Source organism: Carcharodon carcharias, chromosome 30 (assembly GCF_017639515.1).
Source record: "Carcharodon carcharias isolate sCarCar2 chromosome 30, sCarCar2.pri, whole genome shotgun sequence".
NCBI classification, from domain to species: Eukaryota; Metazoa; Chordata; class Chondrichthyes; order Lamniformes; family Lamnidae; genus Carcharodon; species Carcharodon carcharias.
The window spans coordinates 26,038,448-26,061,611 of NC_054496.1; the positions used below are offsets into that span (position 1 = coordinate 26,038,448).

Genomic DNA, 23,164 nt, shown 5'->3' on the forward strand with positions numbered 1-23,164 from the left:
TGACAAAAGCAATGTGAGAAAAAACTTTCACACAGCGAGTGGTTATGGTCTGGAAGGCACTGTCTGAGAGTATGGTAGAAGCAGGTTCAATCGAAGCGTTCAAAAGGGAATTAGACTGTTATGTGAAAAGGAAGAATGTGCAGTTGGTAGCACTCTTGCCTCTCAACCACTCCAGGACTTGAGCACAAAAACCAAGGCTGACACTTCGGTGCAGTACAGAGGGAGCACTGCACAGTTGGAGATGCTGTCTTTCAAATGAAACACTGGGAGGCTCCATCTGCCTTCTTGGGTGGATGTAAAAGATCCCACTATTTCAAAGAAAAGCAGAGGAGTTAATTATTCCCAATGTCCTGGCTAATATTTATCCCTCAATCAGCATCACAAAAAAATTATCAGATCATTATCATGTTTGTGGGAGTTTGCTGAGTGCAAATTAATTGGCACTAAATTGCCTACAAATCCCTTTGAGATGTCCAGAGGTCATGAAAAGCGCTATATGATGCAAATCTTTCTGTTTTTTCTTTCTTGTTAGTTTCTCTTTTTATCACTTCAAATGTTTGGAGTCGTGGAACATTCTACTTATTTATGTAATATTTCTGTTCCAACTCTGACCCATTAGATTGCGATCTGTCCTTGTACTTCCCACAAAATCATTTTGCCTACTTTTTTACTGGAAAAGGGTAATAGTGTCATTGTCTGGGTTTAAATTCCACTTCGAATCTGTTCAGATTTAAGGAAGCTTGTGAAGTGTTAACCCTGTGTTGTAGTGTGCTATATAACATTATGAAGTGGATCTATGGCTTGCTGGATGACACCCCTTGAGAATGTGGAGCTATCTGGCCTTAAGAATGGAACAGCGTTCAAACTATCCCTGCTGATCCCTGGTAAAAATGGTCCTTGTTGAGAAAATGATTTCTAAAGAAAGCAAACCTGTAAAGGAGACCTAGTAGAGCCATTCACACAAGCCTCAGGGACACGGGAGTTCATTGTATCTGGTGTGTTAGTTAACCTTCCTGGAATTCTCTGGGCCCCAAAGATTTGGCAGAATCTGTAATTGCAGTATTATGCGCTGACACCGAAAGGTCTAAGGATTCAGACGCCTGATTTTGGGGATAGTGGATTGGGATTAAGACTGGGGCTGGTGGGTGCTGAAATGTCACATCTGAACAAGGAGCACTCCACCCACATGAAGCATCAAAGAACCAGAACCTGAAAGCTTGCCCCACCTATGCTCAGGAGGATATTCATTAAGCAATAAAGAGAGTTTCAGAAGACCATGACTGCAACCATGACAATCCATACTCTTGAAGTTCTTATCCTCCCCCAACCATTGGGGATCAAACATTTTACCCTCTTGAGATCCACAATTGTTTTTTGCTGGTTGCGATCATTTGAACACATGTCTGGGGAGCCTGGATATCAAAAGGGGTTTGGTGTATGTTTTTTCGTCTCTGGGACTTCTTTCAGGTTCCAAACCAGACCAATTGGCTGAAATTCTTGTCTCGCCCTCTCCCATCCCACCACGTGGTGGGCAGTGACATGCTTTGATACTCATTGGCACTTTAGGTGCTAAGTCTCACTCAGGCTGAAAGAGGAAGGCTGGCATCAGGAGTTGCATTTGAGGCATGTTGATGGAGCACGGTATTGAGAGCTTTACTCTTCATTTAACATGCCATATGTAGAATATGCAGCACCAAAACAGGCCAGTCAACCCAGCTGGTATCTGCAGGTTTGTGCCTCCTCTCATCCTAGATCATTTCACCCTATCAGTGTAACCTTCTAATCCTTTCTCTCTTGTGTCCTTATCTAACTTCTCCTCAGAGACATCTATGTTACTCACCTCAATTACTCCCTGCGGTAGCAAGTTCCACACTCTCACCAATCGCTGGGTGCATAAGTTTCTCCTGAATTCCCTATTGGAGTTATTAGTGACTGTCTTATAATTATGACCCCTCATTTTGGTTTCCCCCCACAAGTGGAAATATCCGTGGATCTAACTTGTCGAGCTCCTCATAATTTTAAAGACTTCTATTAGGTCATCTCTCAGCCGTCTCTTCCACAGGAATGAGACCCAGCCTGTTCAGTCTTTTCCTGAAAGGTGGAACATCTCAGTTCTGGTGCTATCCTTGCAAAATCTTTCTACACGTTTTTTTTTGTATTTTTCAACCCTTTTTGTAATATGAAGACCAGAACTGTGCATAGTGCATCAGCTGTGGTCTCACCAAGATTCCATACCATACGTCATGGTTGCCCCATGAGCTTTTGATTTCATGGACTCCATAGGTGTACACCACAGAGGACCAGGGGCCAAGTTTGAATACGTATTCCCGGTAATTTTCAAAAAGTTCCAAGCTGTTGATACTCAAATGAGGAGGCAGTGCTCAGAAAATCTCCATAGGGGAGATAATGGTGTAGTGGTAATGCCTGGACTCGTAATCCAGAGGCCCAGGCTAATGTTTGGGGACACGGGTTTGAATCCACCATGGCAGCTTGTGGAATTTGAATTCCGTTAATGAATCTGGAATCAATAAAGCTCAGTAATGGTGGCCACAAAACTATCAGCGATTGTTGTACAAAACCCATCTGGTTCACTAATGTCCTTTAGGGAAGGAAACCTGGAAATCTGCCGCCCTGAGCTGGTCTGGCCTACATGTGACTCCAGACCCACAGCAAATGTAGTTGACTCTTTTAACTGCCTTCTGAAATGGCCTAGCAAGCCACTCAGTTCAAGGGCAATTAGAGACGGGCAATATAAATGCTGGCCTTGCCCACGTCCCATGCAGGGATAAAGGGAAAAAGGTTACAGGAGGAGTCTGTTCCACAATTCAGTTGGGTCATGGCTGATCTGTACCTCGACCTCATATAGCTGTCCTTGCTCTGCATGCATTGATTGGTCATTCCCAATCTGGGAAATTTCACTTGCCCTCCAGCCTCCACAGCCTTTTGAGGAAGAGTTACCCACTTGGACTACCCGCTGTGTCAAAACGTGTTTGTTAATTTCACTTAAATGACCCAGCTTTAATTTTGAAATTGTGCCAGCTTGAGATGGACTCCCCCACCACAGGTAATAGTTTCTCTCTGCCTAGCTTCTTGATTTCTTTCCTCATTTTAAACACCTTGATTGGCTCACTGCTTGACCTTTTTAAACTTAGGTCTATGCAACCTCTCCTCATAATTTAACCCTTTTATTCCCTGGGTTTCACTGGTGAATGTGCACTGTACCCCCACCCTTCCCATCCCCCGCCGAGGCCAACCAGGGGGTTGGTAGCATAGCGGTTATGTTACTGAATAATAATCTACAGGCCTGTCCCAACCTGGAAACAAGGGTTTAAATGCCACCATTGAATTCAGTTAATTAAATAAATCTGGATAAAAAAACCTAATATCAGTGATGGTGACCATGAAGCTGTTAGATTGTTGTAAAAGCTCATCTGATTCACTAATGTCCTTTAGGGAAGGAAATCTGCCTTCCTTACCTGGTCTGGCCTATATGTGACTCCACACTCACAGAAATGTGGTTGATTTTTAACTGCCCTCCGAAATGGCCTAGCAAGCCACTCAGTTATGGTCACTACCTGCTCAAGGGCACTTAAATGCTGGCCTTGCAGGTGGTGCCCACATCCCATGAAAGGATAAATAGATGAATAAAAACTGAAAGCAGTACTCAAGCCCCATAAAGTGCAAACAGGACAAACCAGTATGTGGGAAAGGTAAAAACTAACATGAATTCCCTGGGCCTTAAGGGCCAGGATGCACAATTTCATAGCTTGCTGTTTGGACATTTTAATTACATTTGCTTTGGGAGTGATTGATAATGTGGGAGACCAAAAGTTGAAAAAATGTTCCATTCCATAACTCAGTTGCACTTCACATAAATCAGGAACAGTAGCTTCCTTTATGCATTAGTCCTGGATTTTATTTCAGTACTTATTTGTAACCTTTGAATCACATTGTCGAACTTCTCCAGGCTGGACTCTCTACCTCTTGTGCCAGCATGGCTGAGTGAGTGGGCCCTCTCACTGGAGTTTTATTTCCTTTCATGGGATACGGGCATGGCTGGCTAGACCAGCCTTTATTGCCCATCTCTAATTTCCCTTGAGAAGGTGGTGGTGAGCTGCCTCCTTGAACAGATGCAATCCAAGTGGTGTAGGTACACCCACAGCGCTGTTAGGAAGGAAGTTGTCTGGCTTGGAGGGGAACTTGCAGGCGGTGGTGTTCCCATGCACCTGCTGCCCTTGTCCTTCTAGGTGGTAGAGGTCACGGGTTTGGAAGGTTCTGTCGAAGGAGCCTTGGTGAGTTGCTGCAAGGTCAGACAGCTGTGGGTTCAAGACCCACTGCAGAGACTTTGGCACATAATCGAGCTGCTGTACTGAGGAAGTGTTACACCATCGAAAGTGCTTTCTTTCAGATGAAACATTAAACTGAGGCCACATCTGCTGCCTCAGGTGGAGAATGTGAAAAGATCCCATGACACTATTTCAAAGAAGAGCGGGAGAGCTCTCCCTGTGTCCTTGCCAATATTTATCCCTCGATCGGCATCACAAAAATAGATTATCTGTTCATTATCTCATTGCTGCTTGTGAGAGTTTGTGTGCAAATTGGCTGCTTTTCTTATACAATAACAGTGACTAAACTTCAAAAAGTACTTCATTGGCTGTAAAGTGCTTTGGGGCACGGTGAGGTTGTAAGTGAAAATAACTCTTTCTTTCTCTTTTAATTCTCCAAGGGGAGGCGATGGCGTAATGATATTGTCGCTGGACCAGTAATCCAGAGACCCAGGGTAATGCTCTGGTTCCGGATTCAGGTTCCAATCCCACTGCGGCAGACGGTGGAATTTGAATTCAATAAAAATCTGGAATTAAAAGTCCAATGATGACCATGAAACCATTGTCGAGTGACCACCGCACAGTCATTGTGGAGACGAAGTCCCGCCTTCACATTGAAGGTACCCTCCATCATGTTTTGTGGCACCCAGGGGTTCACTAATCCCCTTCTGGGAAGGAAATCGGTCGCCCTTACCTGGTCTGGCCTACATGTGACCCCAGACCCACAGCAATGTGGTTGACTCTTAAATGCCCTCTGAAATGGCCTAGCAAGCCACTCATTTATAGCAAACTGCTACAAAGACACAAAAAGGACCACCCGGCATCGGCCTAGGCACCGGAAATGACAACCGCAGCCCTGTTGACACTGCAAAGCCCTCCTTACTAACATCTGGGGGCCGGTGCCAAAATTGGGAGAGCTGTCTCCCAAGCTAGTCAAGCAACAGCCTGACATAGTCATCCTCACGGAATCATACATAACAGATAATGTCCCAGATGCCGCCATCACCATCCCTGGGTATGTCCGGTCTCACTGGCAGGACAGGCCCAGCAGAGGTGGCAGCACAGAGGTATACAGTTGGGAGGGAGTTGCCCTGGGAGTCCTCAACATCAACTCCAGACCCCATGAAGCCTAATGGCATCAGGTCAAACATGGCCAAGGAAACCTCCTGCTGAGGAATCAGTGCTCCTCCATGTTGAGCATCACTTGGAGGAAGCACTGAGGGTGGCAAGGGTGCAGAATGTTCTCTGGGTGGGGGGACTTCAATGTCCATCACCAAGAGTAGCTCGTTAGCACCACTACTAACCGAGCTATCCGAGTTCTAAAAATCATAGCTGCTGGACTGGGTCTGTGGCAGGTGGTGAGGGACCCAACAAGTGGGAAAAACATACTCGACCTCATCCTCATCAACCTGCCTGCCGCAGATGCATCTGTCCATGACAGTATCAGTATGAGTGACCACCACACAGTCACTGTGGAGACGAAGTCCCGTCTTCACATTGAGGATACCCTCCATCAAGTTGTGTGGCACTACCACCGTGCTAAATGGGATAGATTTCTAACAGATCTAGCAACTCAAGACTGAGCATCCATGAGGTGCTGTGGGCCACCAGCAGCAGCAGAATTGTACTCAACCACAATCTGTAACCTCACAGCCCGGCATATCCCCCACTCTACCATTACCATCAAGCCAGGGGATCAACCCTGGTTCAATGAAGAGTGCAGGAGCAGCACCAGGCATACCTAAAAATGAGGTGTCAACCTGGTGAAGCTGTAAAACAGGACTACTTACGTGCCAAACAGCATAAGCAGCAAGTGATAGACAGAGCTAAGCGATCCCACAGCCAACGGATCAGATATAAGCTCTGCAGTCCTGCCACATCCTGCCGTGAATGGTGGTGGACAATTAAACAACTCACTGGAGGAGGAGGTGGCTCCACAAGTATCCCCATCCTCATTGATGGAGGAGCCCAGCACATCAGTGCAAAAGATAAGGCTGAAGCATTCGCAACGATCTTCAGCCCGAAGTGCCAAGTGGATGATCCATCTCTGCCTCCTCTGGAGATCCCCAGCATCACAGATGCCAGACTTCAACCAGTTCGATTCACTCCACGTATTATCAAGAAACGGCTGAAGGCACTGGATAATGCAAAGGCTATGGGCCCCGACAACATTCCGGCAACAGTGCTGAAGACTTGTGTTCCAGAACTTGCTGTGCCCCTAGCCAAGCTGTTCCAGTACAACTACAACCCTGGCATCTACCCGGCTCTGTGGAAAATTGCCCAGGTATGTCCTGTGCACAAAAAGCAGGACAAATCCAACCCGGCCAATTTCTGCCCCATCAGTCTACTCTCCATCATCAGTAAAGTAATGGAAGGGGTCATCAACAGAGCTATCAAGCGACACTTGCTTAGCAATAACCTGCTCACTGATGCCCAGTTTGGGTTCTGCCAGGGCCACTCAGTTCCTGACTTCGTTACAGCCTTGGTCCAAACATGGACAAAGAGCTGAACACCCGAGGTGAGGTGAGAGTGACTGCCCTTGACATCAAGGCAGCATTTGACTGAGTGTGGCATCAAGGAACCCCAGCAAAACTGGAGTCAATGGGAATCAGGGAGAAAACTCTCCAATGGTTGGAGTCATACCTAGCACAAAAGAAGGTGGTTGTGGTTGTTGGAGGTCAGTCATCTCAGCTCCAGGACATCTCTGCAGGAGTTCCTCAGGGTAATGTCATAGGCCCAACCATCTTCAGCTGCTTCATCAATGACCTTCCTTCCATCATAAGGTCAGAAGTGGGGATGTTCGCTGATGATTGCACAATGTTCACTATTGACAACTCCTCAGATACTGAAGCAGCCCATGTCCGAATGCAGCAAGACCTGGACAATTTCCAGGCTTGGGCTGACAAATGGCAAGTAGCATTCGGACCACACAAGTGTCAGGCAATGACCATCCCCAGCAAGAGAGAATCCAACCATTGCCCCTTGATGTTCAATGGCATTACCATTGCTGAATCCCCCACTATCAACATCCTGGGGGTTACTATTGACCAGAAACTGAACTGGATTAGCCATTTAAATACTATGGCTACAAGAGTATGTCAGAGGCTAGGAATCATGTGACGATTAACTCGCTTCCTGACTCCCCAAAGCCTGTCCACCATCTACAGGCACAAATCAGGAGTGTGATGGAATACTCCCCACTTGCCTGGATGAGTGCAGCTCCTACAACTCCGAAGAAGCTTGACACCATCCAGGACAAAGCAGTCCGCTTGATTGGCACCACATCCACAAACATTCACTCCCTCCACTACCAACGCAGCAGTGTGTACCATCTACAAGATGCACTGCAGGAATTCACCAAGACTCCTTCAACAGCACCTTCCAAACCCACGACCACTACCATCTAGAAGGACAAGGGCAGCAGGTAAATGGGAACACCACCACCTGGAAGTTCCCCTCCAAGTCACTCACCATGCTGAATTGAAAATATATTGCAGTTCCTTCACTGTCGCTGGATCAAAATCCTGGAACTCCCTTCCTAACAGCACTGTGTGTGTACCTACACCACATGGACTGCAGCAGTTCAAGAAGGCAGCACACCACCACCATCTCAAGGGCAACTAGGGATGGGCAATAAATGCTGGCCCAGCCAATACTACACTGGCTACCTCATGTTTCTGGTGGTGGAAGGAATTGCTGAGGTGAAGTCGTCAAAAAAAAAAACAATAATACATAAAGCACAATAAAAATGAATTGAGGAAAAAATGATTGTAGGACAATTGAAATGCAAATTAAGTTTGAGAGTGACATACTTGAGTCCAAAACAAGAATCTTAAAACTTAAACAAAGCCAATATGGATATGAGGGCCAGCTGACTAAGGTTGATTGGGAAATAGACTAAAAGGTATGGGAGAAAATAACCACTGAGAATATTTAAAGGAATGATTCTAGACGTTTAACAAAAATACATTCCATTAAAAAGCAAAACCTCAGCAAGAAAAATGCATCAGTGGCTTACTAGGGAAGTTAAGGATGTATTAGATTAAAAGTAGAGGCTTATGATGTTGCGAAGAATGGTCATAACCTTGAAGATTGGGAGAGTTTTAGAAACCAGCAAAGTAATTAGAAAGGGAAAAAATAGAGTATGAGAGTAAACTAGCAAGGAATATAAAACAGATTGTAAGAACTTTTACAGGTACATTAAAAGGAGAAGAGTAGCTAAAGTGAACATGATTCCTTAGAGACAGAGCCAGGAGAATTACCCTGGGGAATAAGGAAATGGCAGAGACATTGATCAAATATTTTTGTATCTGTCTTCACAGTAGAAATTACATACCAGAAATAGAAGGTAACCAAGGGGCTTATAAGAGTGAGGAAATTAAATTAATCGCCATCAGCAGAGAAAAAATATTAGAGAAACTTAAGGGATTAAAAACCGACAAATCCCCAGGACCTGATGGCCTACATCCTAGGATTCTGAAAGAGATAGTGATTGCACTTATTATAACTTTACAAAATTCCCTAAATTCTAGAACAGTCCCAGCAGATTGCAAGTTAACAATTGTAATACTGCTATTCAAGGAAGAAGGGAGAGAGAAAACAGAAGTCATTGGGAAAATACTGGAATCTATTATTAAGGAAATCTTAATTATGCTCTTAGAAAATCATAGTATGATCAGACAAAGTCAACATGGTTTTACGAATTGAAAATTGTGTTTGACAAATTCATTACAGGTTTTTTGAGGATATAACTAGTAGGGTAGATAAAGGGGAGTCAGTAGATTTAGTATATTTGGATTTCCAAAAGACATTTAATAAGGTGCCACACAAAAAAGTTAATATGCAAGATAAGAGCTCATGGAGTTGGGGGTAACATATTAGCAAAGATGGAGGATTAATTAAAGGATAGGGAGCAGAGAGTAGAGATAAATAGGGCATTTTAAAGTTGGCAGGCTGTAATTAGTGGATCGTCAGAATTTGCAGTCTATTAATGAGGTTATCCTACATATTATAGAAAAGTAGAATATGTTTAAAAGGCATGAAACTTTAAATGTTAATGTTCAGTGTACTCGTGCAAAGAACACAAAGTTAACATAAAGGTACAGCAAGCAATTAGACAAATGGCGTGTTGGCCTTTATTGCAAGGGGATTGGAGTACAAGAATAAAGAGCCTTGCTATAATTGTATAGGGCTTTGGTCAGACCACACCTGGGGTACTGTGCACGCTTTTGGCCTCTATGTTGAAGGAAGGACATACTTGCCTTGGAGACAGTACAGTGAATGTTCACTAGATTGGTTTCTGGGATGAGAAGGTTGTCCCATGATGAGGGGCTGAGCTGAAGGGGCCTATACTCTCCGGAGTTTAGAAGAATGAGAAGTGATCTCATTGAAACACCCAAGATTTTAAAGGGGCTTGACAGAGTAGGCACTGGGTGGTTGTTTCCCCGCCTGGGGAACCTAGAACACAGCGACATCGCCTCAGGTTGAGGAGTTGATCATTTCGGACTGAGGTTAGGAGCAATTTCTTCACTCACTGGGTTGTAAATCTTTGGATCTTTCTGCCCCAGAGGGTTGTGCTTGTTCCACCATTGAGCTGTGTTAATAGGATTTTCAATCTCCCAGGGAATCAAGAGATAATGGGGAACAAGCAAAACCGTGGAGTTGAGGCACAGGATCAGCTGTGATTATGCTGAGTGGCGGAGCAGGCTCGAGGGGCCGTAGGGCCGTACTGCTGCTCCTATTACTTAAACTTTTACCATCCTAGGTAGGCTGGGGTCGTTTCTTGAGAGCTAGATCTCTGAATTTCATGTTGGCTGATGCAAGATTTTTTTATTTGTGCAGATACGTCGCTGCTCAAAGACTGCAACCCCAGCAACGCGGACAGCTTCTTGGACACTATGCTGCTAGGCCAGATTCCTGCAGCCAATCCAAGCCCAAAACTTGAAGCAGTTGAGACAGCAGCAGGGTTGAGCTCTGACCCCAGAGACTTAGGTAGGTTTGAAACTCCATCCTGATAACAAATTGGCAGCTTCTTTGTGTGTTTATTACTTCTACCTTATGGACAGTGATCACAGTGAGTTTGGAAACCAGCAATGCAGAACAGAAAATCACAGGCAACTCCCTTGACCCATTGCAGCTGGATAAATACAGAGCAGCAAAAACAAACAGTAGAAATTGCAAATGCTTGCAATCTGAAATAAATTCAGGAAATACTGCAAATACTCAGCAGGGCTGCAGAGTAGCACATGAAGGAGAAAGGAGTTTGAGATAAACTGATGGGATTTGATAAACAGGTGGGAGGAGGCTCGTGTGGAGCGTAAATGGCCTCTTTCTGTGCTGAAGGTGCGATGTAACACGTGGTGTTCCAATATGCACCAGCAGTGGGCGAGGTCATTCTCAAAAGAGAAAAGAAAGGCCTGTATTTATATAGCACCTTTCAAGACCACCAGGTGTCCCAAAGTGCTTTTGAAGTGCAGCCACAGTTGTATTATAGGAAACATGGCAGTCAATTTTGCGCAGCAAGCTCCCACAAACAGCAGTGTGACATTGACTGGATAATCTGCTTATGCGATGTTTATTGAGGAATAAATATTGGCCAGGACACTGGGAATAACTCCCCTGCTCTTCTTCGAAATAGTGCCATGGGATCTTTCTCATTCAGCTCTTAGGCAGACGGGTCTAGGTTTAACGTCAGATCCAAAAGATGGGCAGTGTAGCACTCCCTCAGTACTGCACTCCCAGTAGCATACTGGGGTCAGCCTAGATTTTTTGCCCGGAAGTAGGACATGAACCTATAATCTTTTGACTCAGAGGCTACCGGCGGAGCCAAGGCTGACATGAAAAAGTCATCATGTCCCAAGGAGCAACCAGGTTTGCATGTTCAACATTCTGGCACTTTAGATGGAGCCTGGAATTTTACAGCCCCACCGTTGTGGGACCCGCCATGTAGGATGCGGCGGGCCAGCCAAAGATTCATTGGTTTTCAGCAGGGCCGGAAAACCCCGGAAAACTGGAATGTGGAGTTGATTAGCTTGAGGAAAAAAATTCCATGATGTTACCTCCAATCTTCAGAGCAGAACTGAGTTTCTCACTGCTCTGCATTCTTCCCTGTCACAGTTTTGGGTTTGATAGCATTTGCTGAACCTAAATGTTGTCCTCTACAAGTCAGAAGCTGTACATTCTCAGTTGCTGGATTTGAGGATTAACAGTGATCCTACTTTCAATCTCCTGTTCACTGGATTAGATGTATCACGGTATGACATTACATTTTTGTGTTTGTTTTACAATGGCAGTTCATTAATATTGAGATACACCTCTTTGCAGCAATTTGTGGCCTTAAAGAGAAAGGCTAGATTATACATAGTTTCCCCTTAGTAATAGGACAAAGCATTATGCTTTGCAAAGCACAATGTTCCTATCACTATAAAACAGTATATCCACTGATTTACAATAAGCAACAACATGAGGGAGAGCATAATAGGGTGCAGTAGCATAGTGGTTATGTTACTGGGCTAGTAATCCAGGGGCTTGGACCAATGATTTGCAGACATGAGTTCAAATCCCATCATTGCAGTTTGGAAATATAAATGCAATTATTGCATTTGAGTTATAAATAAAAAGCTAGTCTCAAAGCCCATTTGGTTCATTAATGTACTTTAGGGAAGGAAATCTGCCATCCTTACCTGGTCTGGCCTACATGTGACTCCAGACCCACAGCAATGTGACTGACTCTTAACTGCCCCTCTGAACTGCCCTAGCAAGTCACTCAGTTGAACAGGGCTGGGCAATAAATGCTGGCCTTCAATGAAAAACAAAAAAATCTAGGTTGCAACTTCATTATCGAGTGTGGAGGGGATGTTGTGTGATTGGCAGTGAAATCTTTCGATGAGCTTTTAAACTGACTCCAATGTGTCTGTTAGGGTGCATATAAAAATTCCCAGTGGCACTATTCAGAGAAGAGAGTTTTCCAAGATGCCTGCCCAATATTTCTCTCTCATTCACTCCCAACAAAAGGCCCCAGGTCCATTGGTCCCACACTTCATTGAGGTTTGTGGAACCTTGTTGCTAGCAAAGTGCTGTGATAAGGCCCTATATAAATGCAAGATCCTTTCTCCTCAAGCAAATTTTGTTTGATTAGACTCCTGTGAAGTGTGTTTTTCTATGCTAAAGGCGCTGTATGAATGTAAGTTGTGTGGTTGTTGCAGCAGGTTAAAAATGAGTCTTCTGGCTGACCTAACAAAGGGCTCAGCTAGAATTCTAATATTGTTTCAGAAAGCTGCATTTGACCCCTCAGTTTTTGGAGTCAGTCATTTGGAGGAATTTAACAATTGCTGCATTCATAAATTCATTTGGTAAATGGTAACGTATTGAAATATTTGAGTGACTACATTTACGTAAGTATGGATCTCAGTGAGTTACACATGCAGGCTAAAGAAGAAGCCCACTTTCTTTTCTCTGCCAAGAGTTGATTTGTGCACTGTTCTTCAAAGAGGTCCCTTAGCTAACGTTTAACCAGATATCCACATTGGGCAAACGGCAACCCAAATTGCATTGATGTGAGTATTAGCAATTTAGATGAATCAATCTGATCCAGGATCGAAAGACACCAGCTGCTCCTTTTTAATTACAAATTAAACAAAGTAAATTCAACATTCGCGACACTCGATTTGGTATGAGAATCCATAGTTTGCTTTTTACCTGACTCTGGTGATCAGTTAGAGTTGCTCAGATCACAGGCTAGTGCTTCAGGATTGATTTGCCTTGCTCGTGGGCTGCTTTTACCAGTCTTAATGTGAGGTTTAGGACTTTGGATGAAAAATTAGACCGAGGCCTCATTTGTTGCTAGGGCGGATGTAAAAGATCCCATGGCACTATTCGAAGAAGAGCAGGGGTATTCACTCCTGCATCCTGGCCTATATTTATCTCTCAACCAACTTCATTAAGACAGATTGTCCGGTCAGTTAGCTCATTGCTGTTTGTGGGACCTTGCTGTGTGCAAATCGGCTGTCATGCTTCCTACGTTACCACAGTGACTACAATTCAGAACTAGTTCATTTGCTTTAAACCGTTTTTGGAGGTCCTGAGGTCATAAAAGGCACTATAGAAATGCAGCTTCTTCTCTTTACAGCTCTTGGGCTGGGGAGTGGGTTGGGTTCTGGCCCTGGCTGATTCTTTCCACAGCTGCGTTGTCGCATAATAAACCAATTTGTGGTCAACCGTTAGCTTCAGCTGCAGGACAGAGTGTACACTCATCATATTTGGCAAGGCCAGTGAGAAACTTGAGATGTTCAGGCCTTTTATATAGCTGCCTAGGGTTTTAGGTGGGGGATGGGAAGTAGCCTAAGAACACCATTCTATCAAGTTTTCCTTGGAAATTAGAACTCTACGTACTATTGGCAAAGCATGTTTCAAGTAGCATGTGTAGCTGTAGGAAATTGGCCACTGCATGCGCACGATTTAATTGTGTCATAAACCTGTCACTGAGGCGCATCCTAATGCTGCTGCCACCTCAGTTGGTGTGCTCAGGTACCCTTGCATGGCAATCATCGATGTCGCCTGGTAACATTTTCTTGTTGCTGTGTTCAAAGTATCAGTTGTTTTCTACTGTAAACCTACTGTTTAATTGCATTATGGGACAGGTGTGTGAATACCATCTGGTCTTGTCAGATTTAAGGCAGATTTAACTTCAACGGAATTGAGTTACCACTAGTGCAGTACCTTTATTACCCATAGTCAGATTGTTAGCAGATGCTTGGCAGGAAATGCTGGTAGGTAACAATAACCACCTGCATTTATATAGTGCCTTTAACATAATAAAATGTCCCAAGTGCTGTGCAGGAGAGTGTTGACATTGAGCCAAAGGGGGTATTAGGAGAAGTGGCCCAAAGCTTGGTCAAAGAAGGAGGTTTTAAGGAGGGTCCACCTCTCTACTCTCTTTCCTTCTTTAAGCATTCTTTAAAACCTACCTCTTTGATCAAGCGTTTGATCATCTGCTCCAATAGCTCCTTATGCAGCTCAGTGTCATTTTTTTTTTCATGACACTCCTGTAACGCTCCTTGGACATTTCATTACAGTAAGGTGCAATCCATGTCCAAATGCAGCAAGACCTGGACAATGTCCAGGCTTGGGCTGACAAGTAACATTCACGCCACACAAGTGCCAGGCAATGATCATCTCCAACAAGAGAGAATCTAACCATCGCTTTGCCATGCCATGGCATTACCATCACTGAATTCCCCACTATCAACATCCTGGGGATTACCATTGACCAGAAACCGAACTGGACTAGCTATATAAATACTGTGGCCACAAGGGCAGATCAGAGGATAGGAATCCTACATCAAGTAACTTACCTCGTGACTCCCCAGAGCCTGTCCACCTCTACAAGGCACAAGTCAGGAATGTGATAGAATCCCCCTTTGCCTGGATGAGTGCAGCTCCCACAACACTCAAGAAGCTTAACACAGTCCAGGACAAAACAGCCCACTTGATTGGCACAACATCCACAAACATTCACTCCCTCCACCACTGACACACAGCAGCAGTGTGTGTGCCATCTACAAGATGCACTGCAGAAGTTCACCAAGGCACCTGAGACAGCACCTTCCAGACACATGACTACTATCATCTAGAAGGACAAGGGCAGCAGCTAGATGGGAACACCACCATCTGGAAGTTCCCTTCCAAGTCAATCACCATCCTGACTTGGAAATATATCACCGTTCCTTCACTGTCGCTGGGTCAAAACCCTGAAGCTCCCTTTCCTAACAGCACTGTGTGTGTACCTACACCACAAGGACTGCAGTGATTCAAGAAGGCAGCTCACCACCACCTTCTCAAGGGCAACTAGGGATCGGCAATAAATGCTGGCCCAGCCAGCGAAGCCCACATCCTGTGAATGAATTAAAAAAAATAAATACAAGTTGGTCTATTCTAGTAAGAGTTCCAAGTGCGGAACCCACAATAGAGTATTTTGACTTGCCGGAGTTCGTTTTACATTTCTAGCTTTTGGAGTCCCACTCCAAAGATTTGAGCACATAATCCGGATTGACATTCCTCAGCAGCACTGAAAAAGAGTGCTGCACGCTCTCATGAGACGTTAAATCAAAGCTCCGTATGCCCTCTCAAGTGAACATAAATGACCTCCTGGCACCTTTTGGAAAAGAGTGGAGGAGTTTTCCCAATGACCTTGCCAATAATAATCCCTCAAACATTGCTAAGAAAAAGATTATCTCATTAGTTACTTCATTGCTGTTTGTGGGAGCTTGCTGTGCACAAATTGGCTGTTGTGTTTCCTTCATTACAAAAGTGACTTCATTTCAAAAACTTACTTCATTAGTTGTAAAGCACTTTAGCATGTCCTGAGGTGAAAGACACTATAGAAATGTGTTCTTTCCTTCTTTCTCTCACTCGTACTCATTTTCACACACACACACACACACACACACACACACACACACACACACACACACACACACACACACACACACACACACACACACACACACACACACAAAAAAATTACAGAAACCTTGTGGGAAAACTTGTTCATAGTTTAATTCCTGACCTCCAAGTCACACTTTGGTAGCTGGTTAAAAAATGCTAGGACCACCAAAATCATAGGTCTGTGTTATTTATAGACACACAGTTACAAGCGTTGCTTTTGCCTTTGTTGGAAGTATTTCATTTCTTCACATAGAATCCAACAATTCAACTCTGAAAAAAGTTTGTGGGAAGCACAGAATGATCAGAAGACACGGTTCTCTTATATCAACAACTGCATATCGAGCCAAATGCGCCAGTATTAATTCTTCATCTAAAATACCCATGAAAACCAACCAATATTGTATAATTGAACGATGAACTAATGTCACTGAAATGAGATTGTTATTCTGCCTCATAACACTCAATAATGGCCATTGCAAATGTGGAGCAAAAGAGACTTGGACAAGTTCTTTAAATCCTACAAAATACAATATTTTTTTCAACCTTCTTCCACCCTTTTCTGACTATTTTATCGCCTGCTTCTCTTCAGAATATCTTAAGCTCTTATCATGAGTGCTAGCTGTCTCCCAGTACCTTGCCCAAGAGGCCATTCTTCATGTTGTGAGCTTAGGTGTAGAATGTTGCCAGCCTGGTCACCTGGGGATGGTTCTGTGGCGATTACATTATACACATCCAGCAGGGGTTGGGATAGTAGCCTGATTTTCCTGGGCCCAGAAACTAAGACTAATTGCCACATGTCTCACCGCTGCCCCAAGCTAACTCCTTACAATTCAAAGATCACATCCATGATCTTTGCCATTTGCAAATGTAATCATCTGACCTGAATTTGATTTTGTATTGGACTTGAGGTTCTCTCATGTCTTGGCTTACAGTAAATCGAACACAAGGGCATTGTCCACGATTGCTAGGAATTTCATTTAGAAAGTGGGGAGTTCTCCCTCCTGTGGGCCATAACTTGGTTGGAAGCTCCATGTTGTGTCTGGTTTGTGGTGGTCAATTGAGAAAACTCCCAAAGAAAAGTCCTCATGAATGCATTATTCTGTTGCTAAGGCAGAACCATTTCAGGTGATTAAGAAAGCAACTACCTGAAGTATCCGTGGATTGTACGGCATTACCATCACGGCCTCAACACTAATGCTGTCCCCCTACTTGGCCATTTTCTCAGGTTGAACCAGGTTGTTCATCGTCCTATTCATCCACATAGTGAACTTCTAACCCCATGTCTTCTCCTTCACCACATACTTCCAACTACGTGGCATCACCCACCTCCTTCCCTGCCTCAGCCTACCTACCACTGAAATGCTCATCCATGGTCACCTCTACTCTCTAAACTTCAATTCATCCAAAACTCTACTACATGTCTCCTACCCCATGTCAAGTCCTACTCATCCCAACCTTGCTGATTTACTTTAGCTCTCAGTCTCCCAAAGCTTTAATTTTTTTAATTCTCCGTGCTTATGCTTTAATCCCCACCTCCATCTTTGGCAATGTGGTTGACTCTTAACTCCCCTCTGGAATGGCCTAGCAAGCCACTTAGTTCAAGGGCAGTTAGGGATGGCTGACAAATAGGGATGGGCCTTGCCAGCAATGCCCACATCCCATCTTTGGCTTGATGTCCGTTTTTTGGTTATGCCTCTCTGAAGGTGGTTTTCTAAGCTGAAGGAACAAATGGAATTCTACTTGGGCAAGGCTAAAGGTCTGAAGAATGGAACTGTTCCCATTTCAGGCACCCTATGTTGGTAATATCAACAGCAACCTACATTTACATACTGCCTTTAACACAATAAAATGTCCCATTGCACTTCAGTGGAAGGTTATAAAGCAAAATTGGACACCAGAGAGTTGTAAAGCAAAATTTGACATTGATCGAAGATGGCCAACCACTTGGTCAAAGAGGCAGGTTTTAAGAAGGGTCGTAAAGGAAAGCAGAGAGGTAGAGAGCCAGAGAGGTTTAGGGAAGAAATTCCAGAGCTCAGGGCCTTGGCAGCTGAAGGCCGCAAAATTGGGAACAGTCTGGCTTAGTTTCAGGTAATTGCCAGGGAGAGGGATGGAGTCCCAGAAGTGAAAAGCCCATATGTAATCTACTTTGTAAACCAGTTTTCCCGTGACCTGCCCCTTTAAGGTCAAAAGTATCATTGCTGAAAATAAACACAGCCTGCGGTCAGGCAGAGTCTAATTGCAAAAACAAAACGCTGCGGATGCTGGAAATCTGAAATAAAAATGTAAAATGACTCAGCGGGCCCGGCAGCATCTGTGGAGGGAGAAATCGAGGTAGCAGGTTAGATTCTGATGAAATGTCATCAACCTGAAACATTAACTTGCAAGGCAGTTACAGAGAGGTGAGAGGCAAAGAGAGACAAAGTAGTTATAATGGGGACTTTCATTATCTGAATATAGAATGTGATTGTAATAGTGTAAAAGGCAGAGAGGGGCAAGTGTTAGAGCATGTTGAGGAGAATTTTATGCATGTCTTTCGACAATGAGGATGGAGCATTGCTGGAGGATTGAATTGGGTCAAGTGGATAACCTGTCAGCAGTGTCATTGAGGGGACAATGATCATACAGAAGATTTAAGTTAGCTATGGAAAAGGACAAGGTGCAATCCAGAGTAAAAATAATTAATTGGGAGGACCAACTTCAGTGGGGTGAGAATGGGTCTTGCCCAGATAAATTGCATTCAAATATTAGCAGGCAGACCTTTAAGCAAAGAGAGAGTATGACAAGAGACTGGCAACTAACATAAAAGAGAATTCGCAAGTCTACTATAGGTGTATAAATAGTAAAAGTGCAAGAGGGCTGATCCAGGACTAAAAGGAGATTTACACATGGAGGCAGAGGGCAAGGCTAAGCTACTAAATGAGTACGTTGCATCTGTGTTTACCCAAGGAAGAAGGTGTTTACTAAGTCATAATGAAAGAGGAGGTAATTGAGACACAGGTGAGCTAAAAATGGATTGGCTAGCTGCATTTAAAGTTAATAAGTAATCAGGACCAAATGAGACGTATCCAAGGATACTGAGGGATGTAAGGGTGGAAATTGTACAGGCATTGGCCATTGACCATAATTTTTCAGATCTCCTTTGACACAGGGTGATACCAGAGGACTGGAGAGTTCCAGATTTAACACCATTGTTCAATAAAGGGTGAAATGATAAGCCCAGCAACTACAGGTCAGTCAGTTTAACCTCAGTAGTGGGGAAACTTTTAGAAACCATAATTTGGGACAAAATTAGCAGTCACTTTAATGCGGATTGATAAAGCAAAGCCAGCATGGATCTGTTGCGGACAAATCGTGTTTAACAAACTTGCTCGAGTTTTTTTTTGATGAGGTAGCAGCGAGATGGGGTTAAAGCAGATAGTGCGGGTGTACCTTTGATAAAGTGCCACAGAACAGGCCTGACCACAAATTTAGAGGTAATGGAATAAAAGGGAAAGTAGCAGCCTGGATGCCAAAATTGGCTGAGTGACCAGAAACAGAGTGTAGTGGTAAACGGTTATTTTTCAGACAGGAGGAAGGTATAAGTGGGGTTCCCCAGGGGTTGGTGTTAGGACCCCTGCATTTCTTGATGTATATCAGTGACCTACATTTGGGTGTGCAGGGCACAATTTCAAATTTTGCAGATGTCACAAAACCTAGAAATATTGTGAACTGTGAGGAAGATACTGATAAACTGCTAAGGCATATAAACAGGCTGGTGGAATGGGCAAACAAGTGACAGAGAAAGTTTAGTGCAAGGAAGTATGAAATGATTCATTTGGTAAGTAGAACAAGGAGAGGCAATATAAAATAAATAGTAAAATTCAAAAGGGGATGTAGGAGCAGAGGGGCCTGAGGATAAATCGTTCGAGTCCAACCAAATAAACTAAATTAACAAATCAGGGGACAAATTAAAAGGCAGCCCCTTAAAGGGAAACTGCAAAAACAAAAGACAAAATTTAAAGGAAACTCACCTGTTATGTGCACAAATCATTGAACGTGGTAGAGCATATGGGATCCTAGGCTTCATAAATAAGAACATTGGGTACAAAAGCAAGGGAGTTATGATAAATCTGTGTAAAAACACTAGTTTGGCCTCAACTAGAGTATTGTGCCCTTTCTGAGCACCGCACTTGAGAAAGGATGTGAAAGAGTCTGTACGGAAAAGAATTGTGAGAATGATTCCAGGAATGAAGAACTTCAGCTACTTGGATAGGTTGGAGAAGCTGGGGCTGCTCTCCTAGGAGGAGAGAAGATTAAGATGAGATCTGATAGAGGTGTTCAAAATCATGAGGTTTCTGGACAGAGTAGATAGGGAGAAACTGTTCCCTTTGGCAGAAGCATCGGGAAGCAGAGGACACCAATTTAAGACACTTTCACATCCTTTCTCAAGTGCGGTGCTCAGAAAGGGCACAATTTAAGGTGATAGGCAAAAGAAGCAACACCGACATGAAGAAAAACCTACCCTACGCAGCGAGTGGTTAAGACCTGGAATGCTTTACTCAGGAGTGATGGAAACAGATACAGTCGTGGCTTTCAGAAGAGAATCAGTTAATTATCTGAAGAGAAAAAAATTGCAGGGCTACAGGGTAAAGGCGGGGGAGTAGGACTAGCTGAGTTGTTGTTGCAGAGAGCCAGCATGGACACGATGGACCAAATGGCCTCCTTCTGTGTTGTAACCATCATATGATTCTATAACTCCCAATTCAGAGGCTTGAGTTTGCAATATTGGCTGTTCATGCGAGTAATAAAGCTGTGTTGCACAGTCGAAGGCATAGTCTTTCGGATGAGACATTATGCTGACAATCTCTCTGTTAGATTTAAAAGATTTGAAGAGAAGGCAAAATGCCCTGGTCAACACTCAGTCCTCAATCAACAAAATAAAAACTGGTCATTCGTCACATTGCTGTTTGCATGTCTTTGCTCTGAACGAATTGGCTGCTGCGTTCACCTGAAAAACAAAATTGTTTACAGTTCAGGAGTAACACTTTGGAGCATCCTAGGAACGTGAAAGGTGCTGTATGAATGAATGTTTATTCAAAATGGCTGCCTTCCTTTCTTAATGCATTTCACTGTAAGAAGAGTGGCATGACTTCTGGAGAAAAGCACAGATCTGGTTGGCCAAATGGTCTATTTCTGTGTTATAATATTCTACGATTGTAAAGTGTGATGGATGCTCTCAAAACACCTCTAAACAAAAAAAAATCATCTGTATACGAAACTAAATCACTACATCTGATTCAGTATAGTTTTATTTATTTATAGTATTTATATTATTATTTTATTTCTATATATTATTTATATTATTATATATTTATTTAAATAAATCTGGCCAAACTTGTACTGTTGTCCAGTGAGTAGTATTTTTTCATCTTCTGAGGTACCAGACCAATGTGCTGGCATTTGAGTTAAAGCTGTCATGGTTTGGGTTGATTGTTCAATTTGGCTGTGCAAAAACATAGCTGGCATAGAACAAAGAAGCAGCTTTCAGTTCATCAGAGACTTGATTCTGCTTGTGTGAACTGTAGCCTAGCAAGATAATTGTTGGAGGGCCGAAGATTGAAATGTAATACCAAGGATGATGCTGTCCAAGACTAAGTAAATGCATGAGAGACCGTGGCCCTTTGGGATGTTTAGCGTTACAATGTTGGTAGAGAAGCCCATGTAATTCTCTCTCTCCCCCCACCCCATGTAACATATAAAAGCCACATTGTGCTCCTTCAGTTTGTGTTTTTCTTGGTAGGCAAATATTCTGGGTTCTGCCGTGTTCAAACTGTCTTCAGTTAATTTAGTGGATTTAGTTCCAATCAGTCCCAGGATTCACTCAAATTGGAAAGAAGCTGAATCAAAGCAATGTACAAAGCCTCAGTGTACATTTGCTGCCCCCAGACGTGACTGCTGCTGCTGGGAATACTTCTGTTCACATTTCTCTTGACTTTTCTACAAGACCAGCATTGCCAAAGTCAATGCCTTGGAATTGGGGCATCTTTGGGGGAAATTGTTCAGAAAATCAACCAGCTGATGCCATGTCCCCAGAAGAATTGATGGTGTTAGCTTAGAGTATATCATTGATCCTTTTCACTGGAGAGCTATCTCAGCCGCTCATTCTGATGATGTTTCTTAGCTAGATTTGGTGATACCCTTTCGCTACTCTCACCTTTACCTGTTGCCCAATACTCAATAGAGAAAGAAGAAGGAGAGAGATTTCAAGGAACTGAGTTCAGGGAGTGTTAAAGGTTGACCAAGTACTTTCGATATGAGTGACTGTGTTCATCATCCTCAAAGGTATCTCTTGTCCAGTTGTCACTTGTGACCTTTGCTCCAGCCTGAGTATCTCAGCCTCCTCTGGTGGCAAGTAAGTTTTCATTATTCTTCCACACAACGTGTGCATCACTGGCTTGGCCAGCATTTATTCCCCATCAACATAAAAACAGAATTACCTGGAAAAACTCAGCAGATCTGGCAGCATCGGCGGAGAAGAAAAGAGTTGACGTTTCGAGTCCTCATGACCCTTCAACAGAACTGATCTTTCTTTACAAGGAGAGGGAAACATAAGCTGGTTTAAGTGGGGGAGAAGTGGAGGGGGTGGGGGGGGTGGGTGTTAGGATAGGAGCAGATCATCAAAAGATGTCACAGACAAAAGAACAAAAGAACACAGAGGTGTCGAAGTTGGTGATATCTAAACGAATGTGCTAATTAAGAATGGATGGTAGAGCACTCAAGGTATAGCTCTAGTGGGGGTGGGGGGGCATAAAAGATTTAAAAATAATGGAAATAGGTGGGAAAAGAAAAATCTATATAAATTATTGGAAAAGAAAAAAAAAACAAAAGGAAGGGGGAAGATACAGAAAGGGCATGGGGATGGAGGAGGGAGCTCAAGACCTAAAGTTGTTGAATTCAATATTCAGTCCAGAAGGCTGTAAAGTGCCTAGTCGGAAGATGAGTTGGAAGACTGCTGTTCCTCCAGTTTGCGTTGGGCTTCACTGGAACAATGCAGCAGTCCAAGGACAGACACGTGGGCAAGAGAGCAGGGTGGAGTGTTAAAATGGCAAGCCACAGGGAGGTTTGGGTCATTCTTGCAGACAGACCTTAGGTGTTCTGCAAGGCGGTCGCCCAGTTTACGTTTGGCCTCTCCAATGTAGAGGAGACCGCATTGGGAGCAACGAATACAGTAGACTAAGTTGGGGGAAATGCAAGCGAAATGCTGCTTCACTTGAAAGGAGTGTTTGGGCCCTTGGACGGTGAGGAGAGAAGAAGTGAAGGGGCAGGTGTTACATCTTTTGCGTGGGCATGGGGAGGTGCCATAGGAGGGGGTTGAGGAGTAAGGGGTGATGGAGGAGTGGACCAGGGTGTCCCGG

The 23,164-nt window shown here is 43.8% G+C and overlaps 1 protein-coding gene across 2 annotated transcripts in view; it reads left to right on the plus strand.

Moving 5' to 3' along the window:
• LOC121271342 (atherin-like) overlaps positions 1-23,164 on the plus strand; it is a 77,306-nt gene that overhangs the window by 37,579 nt on the left and 16,563 nt on the right. For both annotated transcript variants that reach the window (XM_041177284.1, XM_041177286.1), the window contains one exon: positions 10,167-10,316. In XM_041177284.1, coding sequence (XP_041033218.1) covers positions 10,167-10,316 — 150 coding nt within the window. The remainder of the gene's footprint in view (positions 1-10,166; positions 10,317-23,164) is intronic.